This window comes from Anomalospiza imberbis, chromosome 7, assembly GCF_031753505.1.
Source record: "Anomalospiza imberbis isolate Cuckoo-Finch-1a 21T00152 chromosome 7, ASM3175350v1, whole genome shotgun sequence".
Lineage (NCBI taxonomy): Eukaryota > Metazoa > Chordata > Aves > Passeriformes > Viduidae > Anomalospiza > Anomalospiza imberbis.
The window spans coordinates 14709011-14723651 of record NC_089687.1 but is presented as its reverse complement, the minus strand read 5'-3'; the positions used below and the strand labels follow the sequence as shown (position 1 = coordinate 14723651).

General features: G+C 47.1%; 2 protein-coding genes and 1 long non-coding RNA gene across 6 annotated transcripts in view; 1 reads left to right on the top strand and 2 right to left on the bottom strand.

Moving 5' to 3' along the window:
* Window positions 1-5739: 5739 nt before the first annotated feature.
* RPL37A (ribosomal protein L37a) lies at window positions 5740-8763 on the bottom strand. The gene is made up of 4 exons (XM_068195506.1): window positions 8688-8763; window positions 7595-7723; window positions 6549-6631; window positions 5740-5899 (listed from the first exon to the last, which is right to left on the bottom strand). Exons 1-4 carry the CDS (start codon window positions 8688-8690, stop codon window positions 5836-5838), a joined length of 279 nt encoding a protein of 92 aa, XP_068051607.1. The 5' UTR covers window positions 8691-8763; the 3' UTR covers window positions 5740-5835.
* Window positions 8764-8973: 210 nt separating this feature from the next.
* LOC137476981 (uncharacterized) lies at window positions 8974-12997 on the top strand. The gene is made up of 2 exons (XR_011000761.1): window positions 8974-9118; window positions 10653-12997. It is a non-coding gene; the product is annotated as an uncharacterized lncRNA (long non-coding RNA).
* The window catches only part of SMARCAL1 (SWI/SNF related, matrix associated, actin dependent regulator of chromatin, subfamily a like 1), a 34768-nt gene continuing 32889 nt past the window's right edge, over window positions 12763-14641 (bottom strand). For all 4 annotated transcript variants that reach the window (XM_068195502.1, XM_068195505.1, XM_068195501.1 and 1 more), the window contains exons 15-17: window positions 14534-14634; window positions 13489-13585; window positions 12763-13073 (exon numbers count right to left, since the gene is read on the bottom strand). In XM_068195502.1, coding sequence (XP_068051603.1) covers window positions 12876-13073; window positions 13489-13585; window positions 14534-14634 — 396 coding nt within the window. In that variant the 3' untranslated portion in view covers window positions 12763-12875. The remainder of the gene's footprint in view (window positions 13074-13488; window positions 13586-14533; window positions 14635-14641) is intronic.

The following is a 14641-nucleotide window of genomic DNA, read 5'->3' as shown; positions in this document are numbered from 1 at the left end:
GAAAGCCACACCGATGAGCTTGTTAACATTTGAAGAGACTGCTTGGCATGATTCCTTACACAGATTCCTGCCAAGAATTTGCAAGAGGAAAGTATATTTAGCAATCCAAGGCATGCCAAAGCCTTGACAAGAGAAAAAAAAAAAACCTTTTTGAATATGTGGAATAGCAATTAGACATTTTCTAAGCAGCCATTTTCAAAATGCATCCAGGCATCTAATAAGGGCACCTGAGGCATATCCACAACTCTGCCACACTCCATGGCTCAAAAGACATCCGCTGAGATCAAATACTTGGAGGAAGGATGTGTTACCGATGGCAACTCCCCACTTCCAGAGCACTGGGGCCAGTTTCAAGCAGGCATCTCAAGCCGTTGGAAATACAGACTCTCATGCCACTGCAAATCATTTAGTAGCATCCTTTAAGGAACCATTTCTCCGAGGAAAGCTGGGAGCCCCACTGCACAGCTGGGTAGCACAGAGATGTTACCTGCCCGCTTCATTCACAGGAGCTGGGCCAGCTCTGTGATGCAATTTTTCCCCAAGTGGAGCTGCTGAAAGTCCAGGTAGGATGAGCAGCAGGTGGAAGCTAGGATAATACATAAAATCAGATGGTGACTTGCAGCCTGTTAAAGTGGTGCTCACATCATTCTCTAAATCTGGCTGCTTCTCTTGCTGTTCAGTGTTTGGAGCTGCATGCAAAACTAGCAATAAACTTCATCACTTAATCTCCTTTCTTTATAGGGAGAGACCTAGAAGAGAGTCCCAAGACAAGGTTAGTCTGCACGAGGAAGGTGACTCACCTGCATCAGTCACTCTTGCTTCTGAAGTGCCATTGAAATCTCTTTGGGATGCAGCATGGAGGAAGGAGCATAGGAAGCCATGAGCAACTCTTGGTTGTTCTCAAGGAGGAAAGCAGTTGACCATACAAGAGCAAAACATTTGATGGTCATGAAAGTTAGAAATCACACTGGAATATGCTCCTTAAAACATGGTGCCCATTGCTTATAACTGCCAGGCTGTGTTACAGTCAAATTCCTAAGACACCAAGCCAAAAGGGAGCACCTGCACACAGGCTGAGTTCACACCACCTTTAAGTCAGGACATGCAGAAAGGGCAACCAACACCTGTGGCTGAGGTTTCTCATTTCTGTAAGCCCTAAACCTCCAGTCTTTAATATGTGGCACAACACCAGTGGTGCCCCCAAGGCTTAGCATCATGATCCCCTACAGATCAAACAGGGTGTTGGTGACCAGGAGGGGGCAGGAAGCACAAAGAAGGTAAAGCCAAAGCAATTATTTTGTTTTGGAAACAAAGAAATACTTAACAGAAATCAGAATGAGGAAATCTGCCCTGAGCTTGCTCAGTTTTTTATTTCCAAGTTCCTCTGGGCTCCTGAAACACCTTTGGGTACTTGAAATGCCATGCTGATTACAGCTACCCCTTAGGTTATATCCTTGATCCTTAAAGAAAAATCCCATGTGACTGACAGATTGCTCTGAGAAAGAGGTGCCCTTCTCACCTACTCTTCAAAAGCAACCAAGATAAACTAACCTGCACAACCACATCTACAGAATATTCAATCAGATTTGAAGTCTCAGTTTCCATCAAACCCTTCTCCAATTCCCAGAGCCATGGTAATCCAGATGGGTCTGGCATTGCCATAAGCTCACACCCTCCAGGACAGGTATCAGCTCTCTGCTTCTACAGCGTCTAAGACAACTCTATCCAAGTTCTGGACTAAGGCTGAACAGCAAATATACTGAAAGCAGTAAGCAATATTGTTTAGAATTCCAGTTTTCACCCTAGCTTCCCAGAGGAAACAACAAATTTGGAGGACCATCTGGCCGAATCACATAGTTGTCAATACAAATTTCTCCTAGTATATACATAGCATTTGGACTGAGCACTGACACAAATTCAGCTTTGCTAGAGGTGACAAATGACTGCAAAATCCTCATGTCCAACCTGCCCATTCCTATTTTAACCTCCTGATGTCTTTTGTCACAGACAATCGAAAAGACTGCCATGGTCTGTTTTGGGGGGGAGCACGAACCGCGGAGCTGAGCAGCTGTAGCAGGAGCCCAGGTGCGCAGAGGCGCTGCCGGCTGGGAGGGAAGCCGAGGGGATGCAGCGGCCCCGCAGCGCCGCGCAGCAGAGCGGCAGTGGCGCCCGCTGGCCGCTCGCAGCACTGCCGGCGCATCCTTCCTCCTCCCCGCCCAGAGTGGGACTGGCAGCCTCGAAGATTCACAAAATGCCTCTGCCGAGGAGCACGCCGGGGTACCACGGCACAAGAAGCCCAGGGGATCTGCGGGCACAGCCCATCCCACAGGGCTGCAGGTAGGACCACACAATCCAGGTCAAAAAGATCATCTCACATCCTTATCTTCTCTTTGTGTTTCTACCCTGCCCAGCTTCCACCCTCTGCATATATAAATCCAAAAGGTAATTAATAACTTCCTCAGCAGGAATAGACGTCATCTCAGATAAGATACCTGTGCAGCCATCCTGGGATATGAACACAGTGAAACATATCCTCTGCACCTGTTAATGAACAGCCATTCATACTTCAGAGCAGTTGAGAAAGCTTCCTCAGAAACCTGTACTTCAGTGACAACCTCCGCATTAATGAAGAAAGCACAGACGTGTGCAGAGTCGTGCCTCACCACATGGAAATGTGACCAAAGCACACTGAATCAAGAATAAAAAGCAATATGCAGAACCACACTGTCTTGCCCTTGAAAGGAAGCAACATTCCTACAGGGCAGGGGCTGATCTCTCCGGTGATCAGTAAATAGGACCCAAAGGAATGTAATTAAGTTGTGTCAGGGAGGTTTAAGCTGGATATTAGGAAAGGGTTCTTCACCCAAAGCATGGTTGGGCACTGCAACTGGCTTCCCAGGGAAGTGGTTACACCACTAAGCCAGTTGGGATATGAGGATATGCAGGTTGATATGAATAACACCAGATACCTTAATACATTAATTGACTTTAGTAAGGGAAATTTGAAGCACCGAATTAAAAGAAAAAACAAAAAGTTTTGAAAACAAGTTCAGGGTCACTGAAGTCAAACTTGTGAGCCACAGACTTTTTGCAACTAGGGAAAAAGTTCCTACTTAGGTCCAGCTTTGAATTATTCTTTTGAAGATGTCAGGCTCATTAATGAATCATTATTGCTGTGGCTTATCACTTATCATTTACATGTAATCATGTAAAGCTTAATTTCGAAGAAAAATTAGCAACCCCTCTGCAACTTCCTTGCTATTTTTCCCCCAGCAGAAAAATTTGTTTGTAAATTTTGTTAATAAACAAGGTTGTTAAAGACTTTTGTTTTCTGACCTGTATTGTTTAGGGATGGGAGATGCAGTCACCAAAAAAACCCCACATAAAACTAAATTGAAACTCACAAGTCAGACCATAAAAGATGTTCCAGCATCTTGACAGTTTAAATTGATTATTTGGAGGCAATTATTAACTCAAAAAGCAGCTTTTTCACCAACACTGAATGTCCAAAGGATTGGCTCAACATGAAAATTTATTGTTGCAACTCAGTGTGGATTAGGCGACTCAAACATCCGGACAAGACAGCCTGCTACCAGACCAAGAGGGAGTGAGCCACGGGGAGCAAAGCATTCAGGTGGACCAACCCCGAGATCTGCACACAACAGAACACACCACAGGCTGTAGGGCAGTTATCTGTGGGTGATGATGAAGAATTAGCAGCACCAGCCAGCAGCAGAGCACAAGTTGCTTTTACCATTCCAGCAAAGATGCTCTTTTTCTCTCCATCTTGCAGCTCATGGCCCAGTCCCTTGAGGAAATGGGAAAAGGCAGAGAGATGTGTTCTCTTCCCCCCCTTACATCTGCCCATTCCTCCACTCATGGAGCTCTCCACTATTCCTCAGGCACAGATAAGGACATACCAATATGAGTCAAGCTTCTTCAAGTTATTTAAGCTTCCCTCAGATTCACCTCAGCGCATTCAAGCAACAAAATGTGCAATTAACTAGAAAGAAAAGTGGTTTTTAATGGCTTCACCAGTAACCAGGGCCACTCAAACTACCGGATAGCACTACTAGTGTCTGCACAGTTACACCTATAAATACAGAACAGTGCACTGGGTTTGCATGGCAAGGTTTTGGCAGGGGGAGGGCTACAGGGGCAGCCTCTGGGAGAAGCTGCCAGAAGCTTCCCCTGTGTCTGACAGAACCAATGTCAGCCCACCCCAGCACAGACCCACCACTCGCCAAGGAGCCCACTGGCAGTGATGGTAGTGTTTGGGGTAACAGATCAGAGAAAAAACCCCACACAACAGCAAGTGCAGCCAGAGAGGGGAGTATGTGAGAGGGACAGGTCTGCAGGTACCCAGGCCAGTGCAGCAGAATCAGATGCTCCAGGTGCCTGCCTTTGAGAGACTGAAATTTTAAGGGCTAATGATGCAAACAATCAGCCTTTTCAAAAGCAGCTGGTGAAGTGCACAACTTTAAACCAACTTTTGTTTAGCAACAAACTGTTCTTGAGACAGATGAGGGAGAAGTGCATTAAGCAGATCCTGCGAGGTGGGACAATGTTTATCATGCAAATGTCCTCCCTTATACAACTGGCTGAGATGTAAAACTCCTCCTCCCTTTCCCCCCTCCCCTGGAAGGTATTGGGACATTCGTAGGCATGACAGCATTCATCCCAGGCTCAGTTACGATTATGTGAGACAGCTGTCATGGTTTGGTCATAAACCATCAAAGACCCCTGAAACACCCCCATACCCAATTTGGGCCGGGACTGCACATGATCCACAATGTTACATAGAACAGTGGAAACCCCACCCCCTCCAGGGGAAGAACCTGGGTATTCCCACCACACCTGAAAATACTAACCCAGCGAACTTCTGGGTTTCAGGGGCTCCCCCACCTCCCACAGGTCAAGACTGTGACCATCACTTTGACTAAGGGACACTGAAGTCACCTACAATCAAGTCTTGTCACTGGACCCATATTTTTGTCTTTTCCTCTCTTTTTTTCCCTTTTCCTATACTTTTTTCTCATTATTTGCTTATGTATTTTTTATATTTTATGTTGTTATGTCTATAGCTAACCAAAACAGCTACATACTCCCACTCCACTGCAACCAAATTATTCTAAAATAAATCTGCCATCCCAGTCCTACAGCCCATGGAGGGCTCCATGCTGAAGCAGGGCTATGTCCAAAGGAGGCTGTGACACTGCACGAAGCCTACACTGGAGCAGGCCCATGGCAGGACCTGTGCCCTGCAGAGAGGAGCCCAGGAGCCCATGCTGGAGCAGGTTTCCTGGCAGGACTTGTGACACCATGAGGGACCCACAGAGCAGAGGAACTGAGAGGAGCCCTCCCCCTGAGGAAGATGGAGCAGCAGTCAGCATGTGATGGACTCAGCTCCCATTCCTCATCCCCCTGTGCAGCTGATGGGGAGGGCAACAAAATCAAGAGTAAAGCTGAGCCTGGGAAGAAGGGAGGGGTGACTGGAATTAATATTTGCTTTTATTTCTCATTATCCTAGTCTGATACAACTGGTCATAAATTACATTGGTTTCCCCAAGTCAGGTCTGTTTTGCCCATGACAGTATCTGCCCTTATCTCAACCCACAGACCTTTTATTCTATTTTCTCTCCCTTGTCCAGTAGAGGAAGGTGGTGATGGGGCAGCTTTGGTGGGCACCTGGCACTCACCATACATAACAGACAGGACTTTCTGCAGAAAAGACAAAAATTATTCCACTCCATCATCACCCTTTTATTGACAAAAGGACAGATCCTGACAGTGGAAAAAAAAAGGATGTTTCACAAGGAGAACAGGAAGTCACTTCTACTGGTCTTTCAGTTCCTTCAGTCTTCTGATGGCAGATTTGACTGTCACTGCAGAGGTGGTACTGGAGGAAGAAGCAGAGTCATTTGCATGTGGCAGAACAACTGTGCTGGTGTTATTTTTGAGAAAGCACTTATCATTTCAAATTGTTATAATCTGACTGCACTGTCAAACAGGGTCTAACTCCACTTTTATTTTCCTGACAACAAAGCATAGGCCTGGGTCCACAAAGCACATGGAACTTCACAGCCTATGACCCAAGCCAAATCTCCCAGTCATGCACTGACCACGAGCACCAACGTGTGGCCTCAGATCCCTCACGACTGCTACGCGCAGGGCAGGAGTGTCTTCTACAGAATTGTGGGGGAAGGAGCAAAGAAGGGCAGTAAGCAACAGCACCCTCACAATAAAGGTTATTATAATTCAATTCTTTGCTTTTACAACGAAAGGAAAACATGAAAATAACTTTTCTTGGAATAAATCTGTCTTTGCCTATTGCAAAGAATAGCAATCAAATTGACTTTGATGCACAGTAATCAAATTTTAACAGAACAGGTGACTTCCCCCATTACTATGTCAAGACAGATCTACTTAATGATTAGTAGATCAAAATAAAAAAAAAATAAAAAAAAAAGAAGATAAAAAGACAAAAGCTGTATTATGCCACAGCTATGTGAGAATAAATGCTGACTGGAGCTTCTTCATTTCCTTACTTGTAAGTCCAGGCACCACCAGCAACTGTCTTCATGCAGGATCCACAGTGCCAGATACCCACAGCCTTCCTCTTCATTTTGGTCTGGAACAGAACAAAAAAGGAAAAAATAAAAGTCACTCTCCATCAGCTCAAAAAGCCAAACAAGAAACTTCAGGTAAGGCCTTCACAGCACTCCTCTAAGCCAAGTTTAGACAAGAAAGGACCAGAAAATCCTTCTACTCAAATTCTGCACACTTCTGAAACACTTTTCCACTCAGATATGAACTGGGTCATTTCTGAAGGCACCATCAAAACTTAAGTTTATTTTGAAGGAGAAAAATAGTAAGGAGCTACCTTTGTTGTAACAACTGATATTCTCACCTCGTTTGGTGCTCATGTAAGACCACTGTTCCCAGGACTCCCTGGGCAAGCCCAGCTTGCCAACCCAGACTCACTTCCAAAAGCATCTGAAGAGTGAGTGGTGGGTACGGAATTCCCTCCCCACGCAGGTATCCATCACCTTGCAGAGGTGCCAACAGGTTTGCCCACACCTACGCCTGATTTAGGTAGCTCTGCAGACAAGACTATGAACATTCTCACTTCATGTAAGAAAGGCAGTAAGTTAAAAACAAAAACCCAACAACAAATCAAAGCACGAAAAAACCCCATAATGAAAATATTTTTAAACTTCCAGACATTTTAAAGATTCCTACTCTAAAGATATCAATAAAAACTTAAGGTACCAACTGTGATGATTTAATTCTGTCAGGTCTATTTTATTAATTATGTAAAACATATAATATGGCAACATCACTCACTCTTTTGCATCATGAAATGTAATAATATTTGTTTTCATTTAATTACTACTAAAAATACATGTGAAATGTCTACTCTCTTTTTCAAGAACTCTGACAGAAGCCCAAAGGTCACTACACACTAGTCCCTGTCTTGGAAGTAGGCATGTTTCTCTTCAGTACAAAAATCACTGACGCATCAAATCACCTTTCTAGCATCAATTACAATGTGATTTTTAAAGACTTTTGGGAGGGGAAGGAGATCTCTCACCTTGCCACAGAAGGAGCAGGTATACTTGGCATGCTGGCTGATTTCAATCTTCTTCACCATTTTCCTAAGGGACGCACCGTAACGGGTCCCATATTTACCCACGATCCCGACCTTCTTGGTGCGCTTGGCCTGTGGGGAGGCCAACCAGAATGAGCTGCAGCTCTACAGAGACAGCTTTCCCCTCACTGCTCCCCTCTCCCGACATGGCAGCTGAGTGCTGAGCACCCTACAGCCGGGCTGCAGCCTCCCCTGCCGCGTGGAAAACTGAGTATTCAGAGCGTCAGGGAATGGGTCAGGCTGGAAGGAACCACAGTGGTCACCTGGTCCAACCTCCCTGCTCAAACAGCATCGGCCCGGAGCACAAGGCACAGGGCTGCATCCAGACGGTTCCCGAGTACCTCCACTGAGGGAGACTCCACACCCTCTGCGCAGCCTACCCAGCGCTCGCTCACTGCGCAGGAAAGCCCTTCCCCGTGCTCAGGCGGGACTTCCCGTGCACGGGCTTCTGCCCGCTTGTCCTACGGCTTGGCACAACCGAGAAGAGCCGGGCTCCTGCCTCTTGACACCCCCTTTAGATATTCGTACGCTATTTTTACTATTTTATTGTTATATATTTATATAATGAGATCCCCCCGCCCCAAATCGCCTCTTCTGAGACTGAACAGGCCCAACTCCCTCGGCCTGTGCTCATGACAGCTGTTCCAGTCCTCCAACCGCTGCCCTCCCCATGAGCATTACCGAGGAAGCGCCACCGGGCTGGCGCTGCTGCAGCCCCGCAGCTCCTGCCGGGGCACTTCGGGCCGCCGAGACCGAGCAGAGCCCCGTCCGTCCCGGGGCCAGCCGGCGATGGCACGGAGCGCTGCAGGCCCTCTGTCCCCCGCGCCCCGGCGGCCACTGCCCTCACCCAGGCCGCCTCCCCCCGGCCGCCCGAACCCAGCGAGCCGCTGTCGCAGCGCGGAGCCGGGGCCGCCTCGGGGACGCGGCGCACCCCGGCTCCGGCTCCGCGCTGCCCCGGGCGCGCCCCGCGGGCTCAGCGCGGCGGTCCCGGTGCGGATGGCGGCGGATGGCGGCGGACGGGCCCGGCCTCACTCACCATCTTCCGCCGGCGCCGACGCGGAGAGGGAGGGGCAGGGCGCAGGCGCGGGCGGGCCGGCGCGGGCGGAAGTGACGCGAAGCCGGGCGGGCTCAGCGCGGCCCCGGGCGGCCGGGCCCGGCCGCGGGCTCAGCGTGGCCCCGGGCGGCCGGGCCCGGCCGCGGGCTCAGCGCGGCCCCGGGCGGCCGGGCCCGGCCGCGGGCTCAGCGCGGCCCCGGGCGGCCGGGCCCGGCCGCGGGCGCGCAGCGCGGCGGGAGCCGGCACAGCCCGCGGGAAGGACGGACGGACGGACGGACAGCCGCCCAGCAAGAGCGGGGCGCTGCTGCTCAGGCAGCGGCTGCAGGCTCCCTCACTGGAGACGCTTCCGAGCCGTCTGGATGCAGGCCCGTGCGCTCCGCCATGGCCCTGCTGGAGCAGGGAGGTTGGAGCAGGTGAGCACCGCGGGCCCTTCCAGCCTGACCCAGCCCGTGGAACCCAGGCTGAGACCCGGGCGGTACATGAGCGCCAGCGCCGCCGCGGCTGAGATTTCCACCGAGGGAAGTCACAGCAGAAAAGGAGACGGGGCAGTTCTATTCACTTACCTGGTTTTTAAAGAGAATAAGCAACAGATAGATACCAAAACGGAGTCAGAAAACATGTCCACAACTGCAGAAAAACTAAATAATAATATATATAAAATGTAGTGAGGATGAAATCTTATCATAAAACATACCAGCCCTAAACTATGAGGTTTCAACAGTTTTGGCATCAGGTCAGGTTAAGGCCACTTCCTAATTTCCTTGGAGTTATCCAGTTCTGAAACTACCAGCCCTTAAAGCCCTTGTGTGCTGCTTCAGAGGTGATTCCCAGCACCAAAACACAGGGAAAAATACACCAGTGCCACTGAGGTGCAGTGCTTGTAAGTGCTTGTAAGGGGATTAGCAACCCATTAACGTCCATTAGGAAATGTAATCCAGTTAGCATGACAACTTTTCCATGTGCAGAGCCAGCTAGGGTTCATCCCCTCCTGCAAGGAGAGGGCCGGAGCTTCCGAGTCCACCTACAGAAACCGTCCCCAGGTAATTTTCCTCCGTACCCACCCTGGCTGCCTCAAGCAATGACAGCACTCTTCACTTGCAGTCTGTTTAGTTAAGAGGGAATCAAGGAATCGAGTGTACCCAGCCACTGTGTTACTTTCTCTGGCTGGGATCTGTACTTTAAGAGATGCTCGTGGGTAGATGTCACATTCCTTCTTGGCTCTTGCTCTCAGGGTTTGAACACCGACATTTTTAATTCCCTCTGTCATGCCAAGCTTCCCATTCCCTGATCATCCCTGCAAGCTCTTCTGGGAGCTGGTAGGCCAGAGCAATGTCTGAGATGAGGGCTCAGCAAGACTTCAGGCAATGGTATTTTTATCTCCCTCAGTTGAATCAAAATTTCATTTGATATATCCTACGAATATATGTGCCCTTTTCAGATCCTCGTCACAATGATGACTCACAGGATACAGCTTTGATACCAACATATTAGAAAACAGAAAAAAGTGATTTCCTTTGGCTGCCTAGTGATGATATGGTCAAAAAAATATAAATTGTCAGCCAGCGTATCCAGAGAATCTACTGCTATTCTCTAGTCTGTATCTACAGAGTTCAGGTTTGCTGTGACAGTACAGCACACGGTCATATCCATCATCTACAGTGTCACAGGCAGCTCTGGCAACAACCAAACCCAGCTGCCCTGGCTGACAGCCGTTCCCAGCACTGCCAAAGTAAACACACATTTCCAAGGGACTGAGAACATGAAGGGCACAGGCCAGCACAGCTATGCCTTCATAGTCCACTCCCTAAACTTTTCAGCTCATGAAGCTAGCCAGCCTGGAGCCCACAGAACACTTAGTTGGAACTGCTCCAGCTTATTGTTGATGTATTTTAACCTGTTGTTGCTGTTTTAGCATCCTTCTTGAAAACACACCTTTCTCCAACACAGGTGGGAGCACTGATGCAGGTGTACAAGCAGGCATCCAGCCACAGTAAGATGCTCTAAGATCCAGTAAGATGGGTCCTTCCCTTTCCTCTACTGGTTTTAGATAATGCCAAAAAGATACAGCTCTATTATCTTCAGCTGGCAGGTGCAAGATGCCCCAGGAATGCTCCATGTTCCTGAGCCTGCTGTGGGTCTCACTGGCATCCTGCACACTGCCTCGGAGAGGTTCTCGTCAGCAAGCCTTGGAGATCCTGTCTGAGCCTGCTGCCAGCTGCCCTGCCACCTCCTCATCATATTAATGATGGACTAATCGTGCCACTGGGATAAGGCCTGCAGTCCCTCCAGTCCCTTGAAGTAATCACTAACAGCACTTTGCTGCAAAGTTCTTCTCCCCTTTTTCATGTTGTAAAGGATAAAGTGGATCTCAGGTGTATTTGAAAAAACCTCTGTATCTGGGCAGCAAACTATCTGAGATTTTATGGGTCCTAACAAAGGGAAGGTTCACCTAGCATTCCTCTAGCAGGGCTGGGATTCAGCAACCTAACAACAAGATGAATCAAGATAATAAGAAGCAGAATTCTCCAAGGGTACTTTCAGTGTATCTTAGAAAAGTACTGTTTTGAAATAGTTGCAGCTTTGCAAAGAAGAGAACTACTCCTATAGGAGACAACAATATAGGTACACAAATAATGCCTTTTGCTTCTTTTTTAGTCAGCAGACAGCAACATTTTTCACCCCTTACTCAGAACAACCCACTTTGCAAGTAGAAAGATCACTCATCCTACAGACAGATTAAATAGTCTGTGTTCAAGATGACAGACATTTAAAAATGTCAAAAAGCATGTCTTCATCACCTAGCCAGCTGCTGAAGTAAGAGCAGTGATGGTTAACTCTCTGCGTCAAACTCAGAGATAAAGCAGTTCCTCCAGCTGCCCAGTCACAACAGCCCTTGCTACTGCTCACACACCAAAGCACCATCTGCAGTCACTAATGAAAAGCAGCTCTCCACCCAGCACAATTGTACACACAGCCTGTGGGGCATTTCCATGACGACACCAGCTGAAAATGGAACAATCAAACCCTTCAATGCAGGAAAAAATACCTAATGTTACCAGGTTGATCTTGCAGCACAAACATTTTTCTCATCTGCCTTGCAAGACAGGTATTTTTGTCAGTGTCTGGTATCTGCACAGAGCCAAGCACATCAGTTCCACAGCACGTCAGCTACTGGCCTCCAGGAGCTAAATGTAAGCCTTCAGTTTACCACCTCTTCTACAGATTACAGCTGTAAAACACAGTTAAGAGGGAGATGGAATGCTATAATAGAGAAAGAAGCAAAAGCTTGTGAATCGCAACTTAGAATAACTTATGATTTAGACAGTTCAGTCCAGGATCAGTTTCTTACAAAACAAGAGCAAAAATATGCGTGTCCCCTTTTCCTCATTCACCTGTAGAAATCAGTCAAGTCTTGAAGAAAACACACACCCATTCACCCCATCTCCTTGAGAAGTCAGGGTTAATCCCTGGCAGTGAGCACAAGCTTCACCCCCCCACTGACAGAAGAAGCACATGCCATGGAGCAGGTCCTAATATTCAGCACAAGTCCGGAGATGAGTGTGCAGAGGCAGATGTGTCTAAAACAGGCAATGCACACTTACTGGCACACAGCTACATTACTTAGCTTCAAGGTGGTAACTTCCTCTTTTCCCTCCTCTTCACCTCCACAAAGCATCAAGATCTGTTCGGATCTTTTTTCCTCATGGCCAAATGGAATACCCAAGAGCCAGTCTGTGAGTGATCCAAGTAATGGCCCAATTTGGCAATGAACAAACTCCTAGAAATACAGACTTTTCGAAATGAAAAACTGCAGCTGCTGATGCGTTGGTTTTCTCAAGAGTTCTGCCCTGGGGACAGACAACCATTATCTGCTTTTTAAACAAAACAACTGTGGAAGCTGACATGCTGAAGCACAGCAGAATGATACTTGCCCATATCCATTCAGTCATCAACAAAACCAGGACTGTAAATCCTGCAGGCTGCCAGGTGTGTGCTGCACATCTGTCACACTGTCAGACTGCCTTGTCATCCTTTGAGATGAAACATGCCAGAGATAAAACTTCAAATCTTTTATTTTCAAAAAAATAAAAAATAATACGTGATTGCTTTTGTTTTTTCTTTTTTAATTTAAAAAAATATCTCTTAGCTGCCATCTTTAGCTGTCACCTTTTAGACTTCCTCAATACGCCGCTTTTTTTTGGGACTCACTGAACATGTCTCCGCTTCTCTGTCTTGCAAGGCACTGCCAGAGTCAAACTCACAGCCAGCATCAGCTGCCTCCAAAAACAAAACATCATCAGCGTCATCTCTGCTCTCAGAGAAGGTCTTTTGGAAAAGGTCATAGATTGTCTTCTGCTTTGGATCTGGCTGAGGAAACAGAAGAGAACAGGATCTGCATCCACACTGTTATGCAAAACATAGTGAGCACAATCAGAGGACACTCCCTTTACACAGTGCACATGTGTGTCCAGATCATACCTTACATGATACATACCCATAAGTATCTCATACATGATACATACCCATAAGTATCTCATACATTATATACTCAAAGACATAAATATATGACATGGATGCTAACAGTTCTCCTTGCAAGTAGCAGGCTTGGAACTTCTGTGGAGAGTCCAAGCCAAAGTGTGGATCCTGGGAGGAGTTGAACAATCTGGTCTGTGGCATTAAAGGCAGAACAGGTGTAAGGCCACCTGTGCCAGTCTAGATGTACACAAGCCAAAGCTCATTCAGCCTCTCCCAGGGACCACCAATATTCTTTCAGGTCAATTACCTTAGGACAGTAATTAGTTGACTCAGCTGTTTCAGAGAAATTGGTTTCTGAAAGACCAGCTTCACCCAGCACCTTGATCTTCTCCTGAATCATTGGCCTAGGAGTGATAAACGGATATTACTGAAAGGAAAAAAATCAAGGACACTGCTTCATTTACCATGTGTAGATTAAAAAAGGATATAACTGGGAATAAAGATGGCTTTTCTACCAAACTTTGTTGGTTCCTTGACCTGTCCTGCCCTTGGTTATAATCACTGTATACTGTCTTGAGATATCAATCAATTAAATTAGTAACAATTAGAGGAATTTGGCTATAAACATTTGGAAAACACATACATCCAATAGAGAAACTAGATGACTAAGGCAACACCAATGGTATGAATTCAGACCAAGAAGATGGAGCTAAAAGGACTCCTAGTAGCCTGTGTGCTCAGTCTCCAAGGCAAGCAATGGTAAACCCCAACAACAGATGCAGCAGCATTTCAAGGATAACTCCCAATGTACAGCAGGAGGAAGAATCCATCACTGGCCCAAGAGGCTGAGAAGTTCTGGCCACACCTGCACACTGGACACTGAAAGATGCCAATGCTACAGCACAATTTGTGTTTACCAAATAGCCTCATCCTCTTGTTCTTTTTCTTGTCTTTAAAAAGATGCCACTGTCCTTTCAACAGCCATATTTCTTCCCCATTAAGCACTAATGACTACACAGACAGTATTTCACAAATAAAGGCAGAATTACTGTCATTAACTTTCCATGAAATTTGGGAGATGCATCAGATTCCAGATCCTTGCATTGTAGGGTTATAATTACTTGCCATCATGATATTCTGGGAACTGCACAAGTTCATTTAGTTCATTCATTCCTTTAAACAAGGTAATAAAGATGTAATTTTGGACTTTAAATGAAGCAGCTGGTGGATAATTTCTTGTCATCATTTGCAGGTCAGCTCCCTTGCAGCACTAAAGATTCCTTAGATCCTGCCTACCCCCAAATGTCAGATTCCCCAGCCCTAAGAACCATAGTGTCTTTCTCACTTCTTACCATAAGTAGTCATCTGCTGTGCCTTTAGCCACCAGGTAGTGAACATTAACGGAGCTGGTCTGGCCAATTCGGTGTGCCCGATCTTCTGCTTGGATCAAAATCTTAACA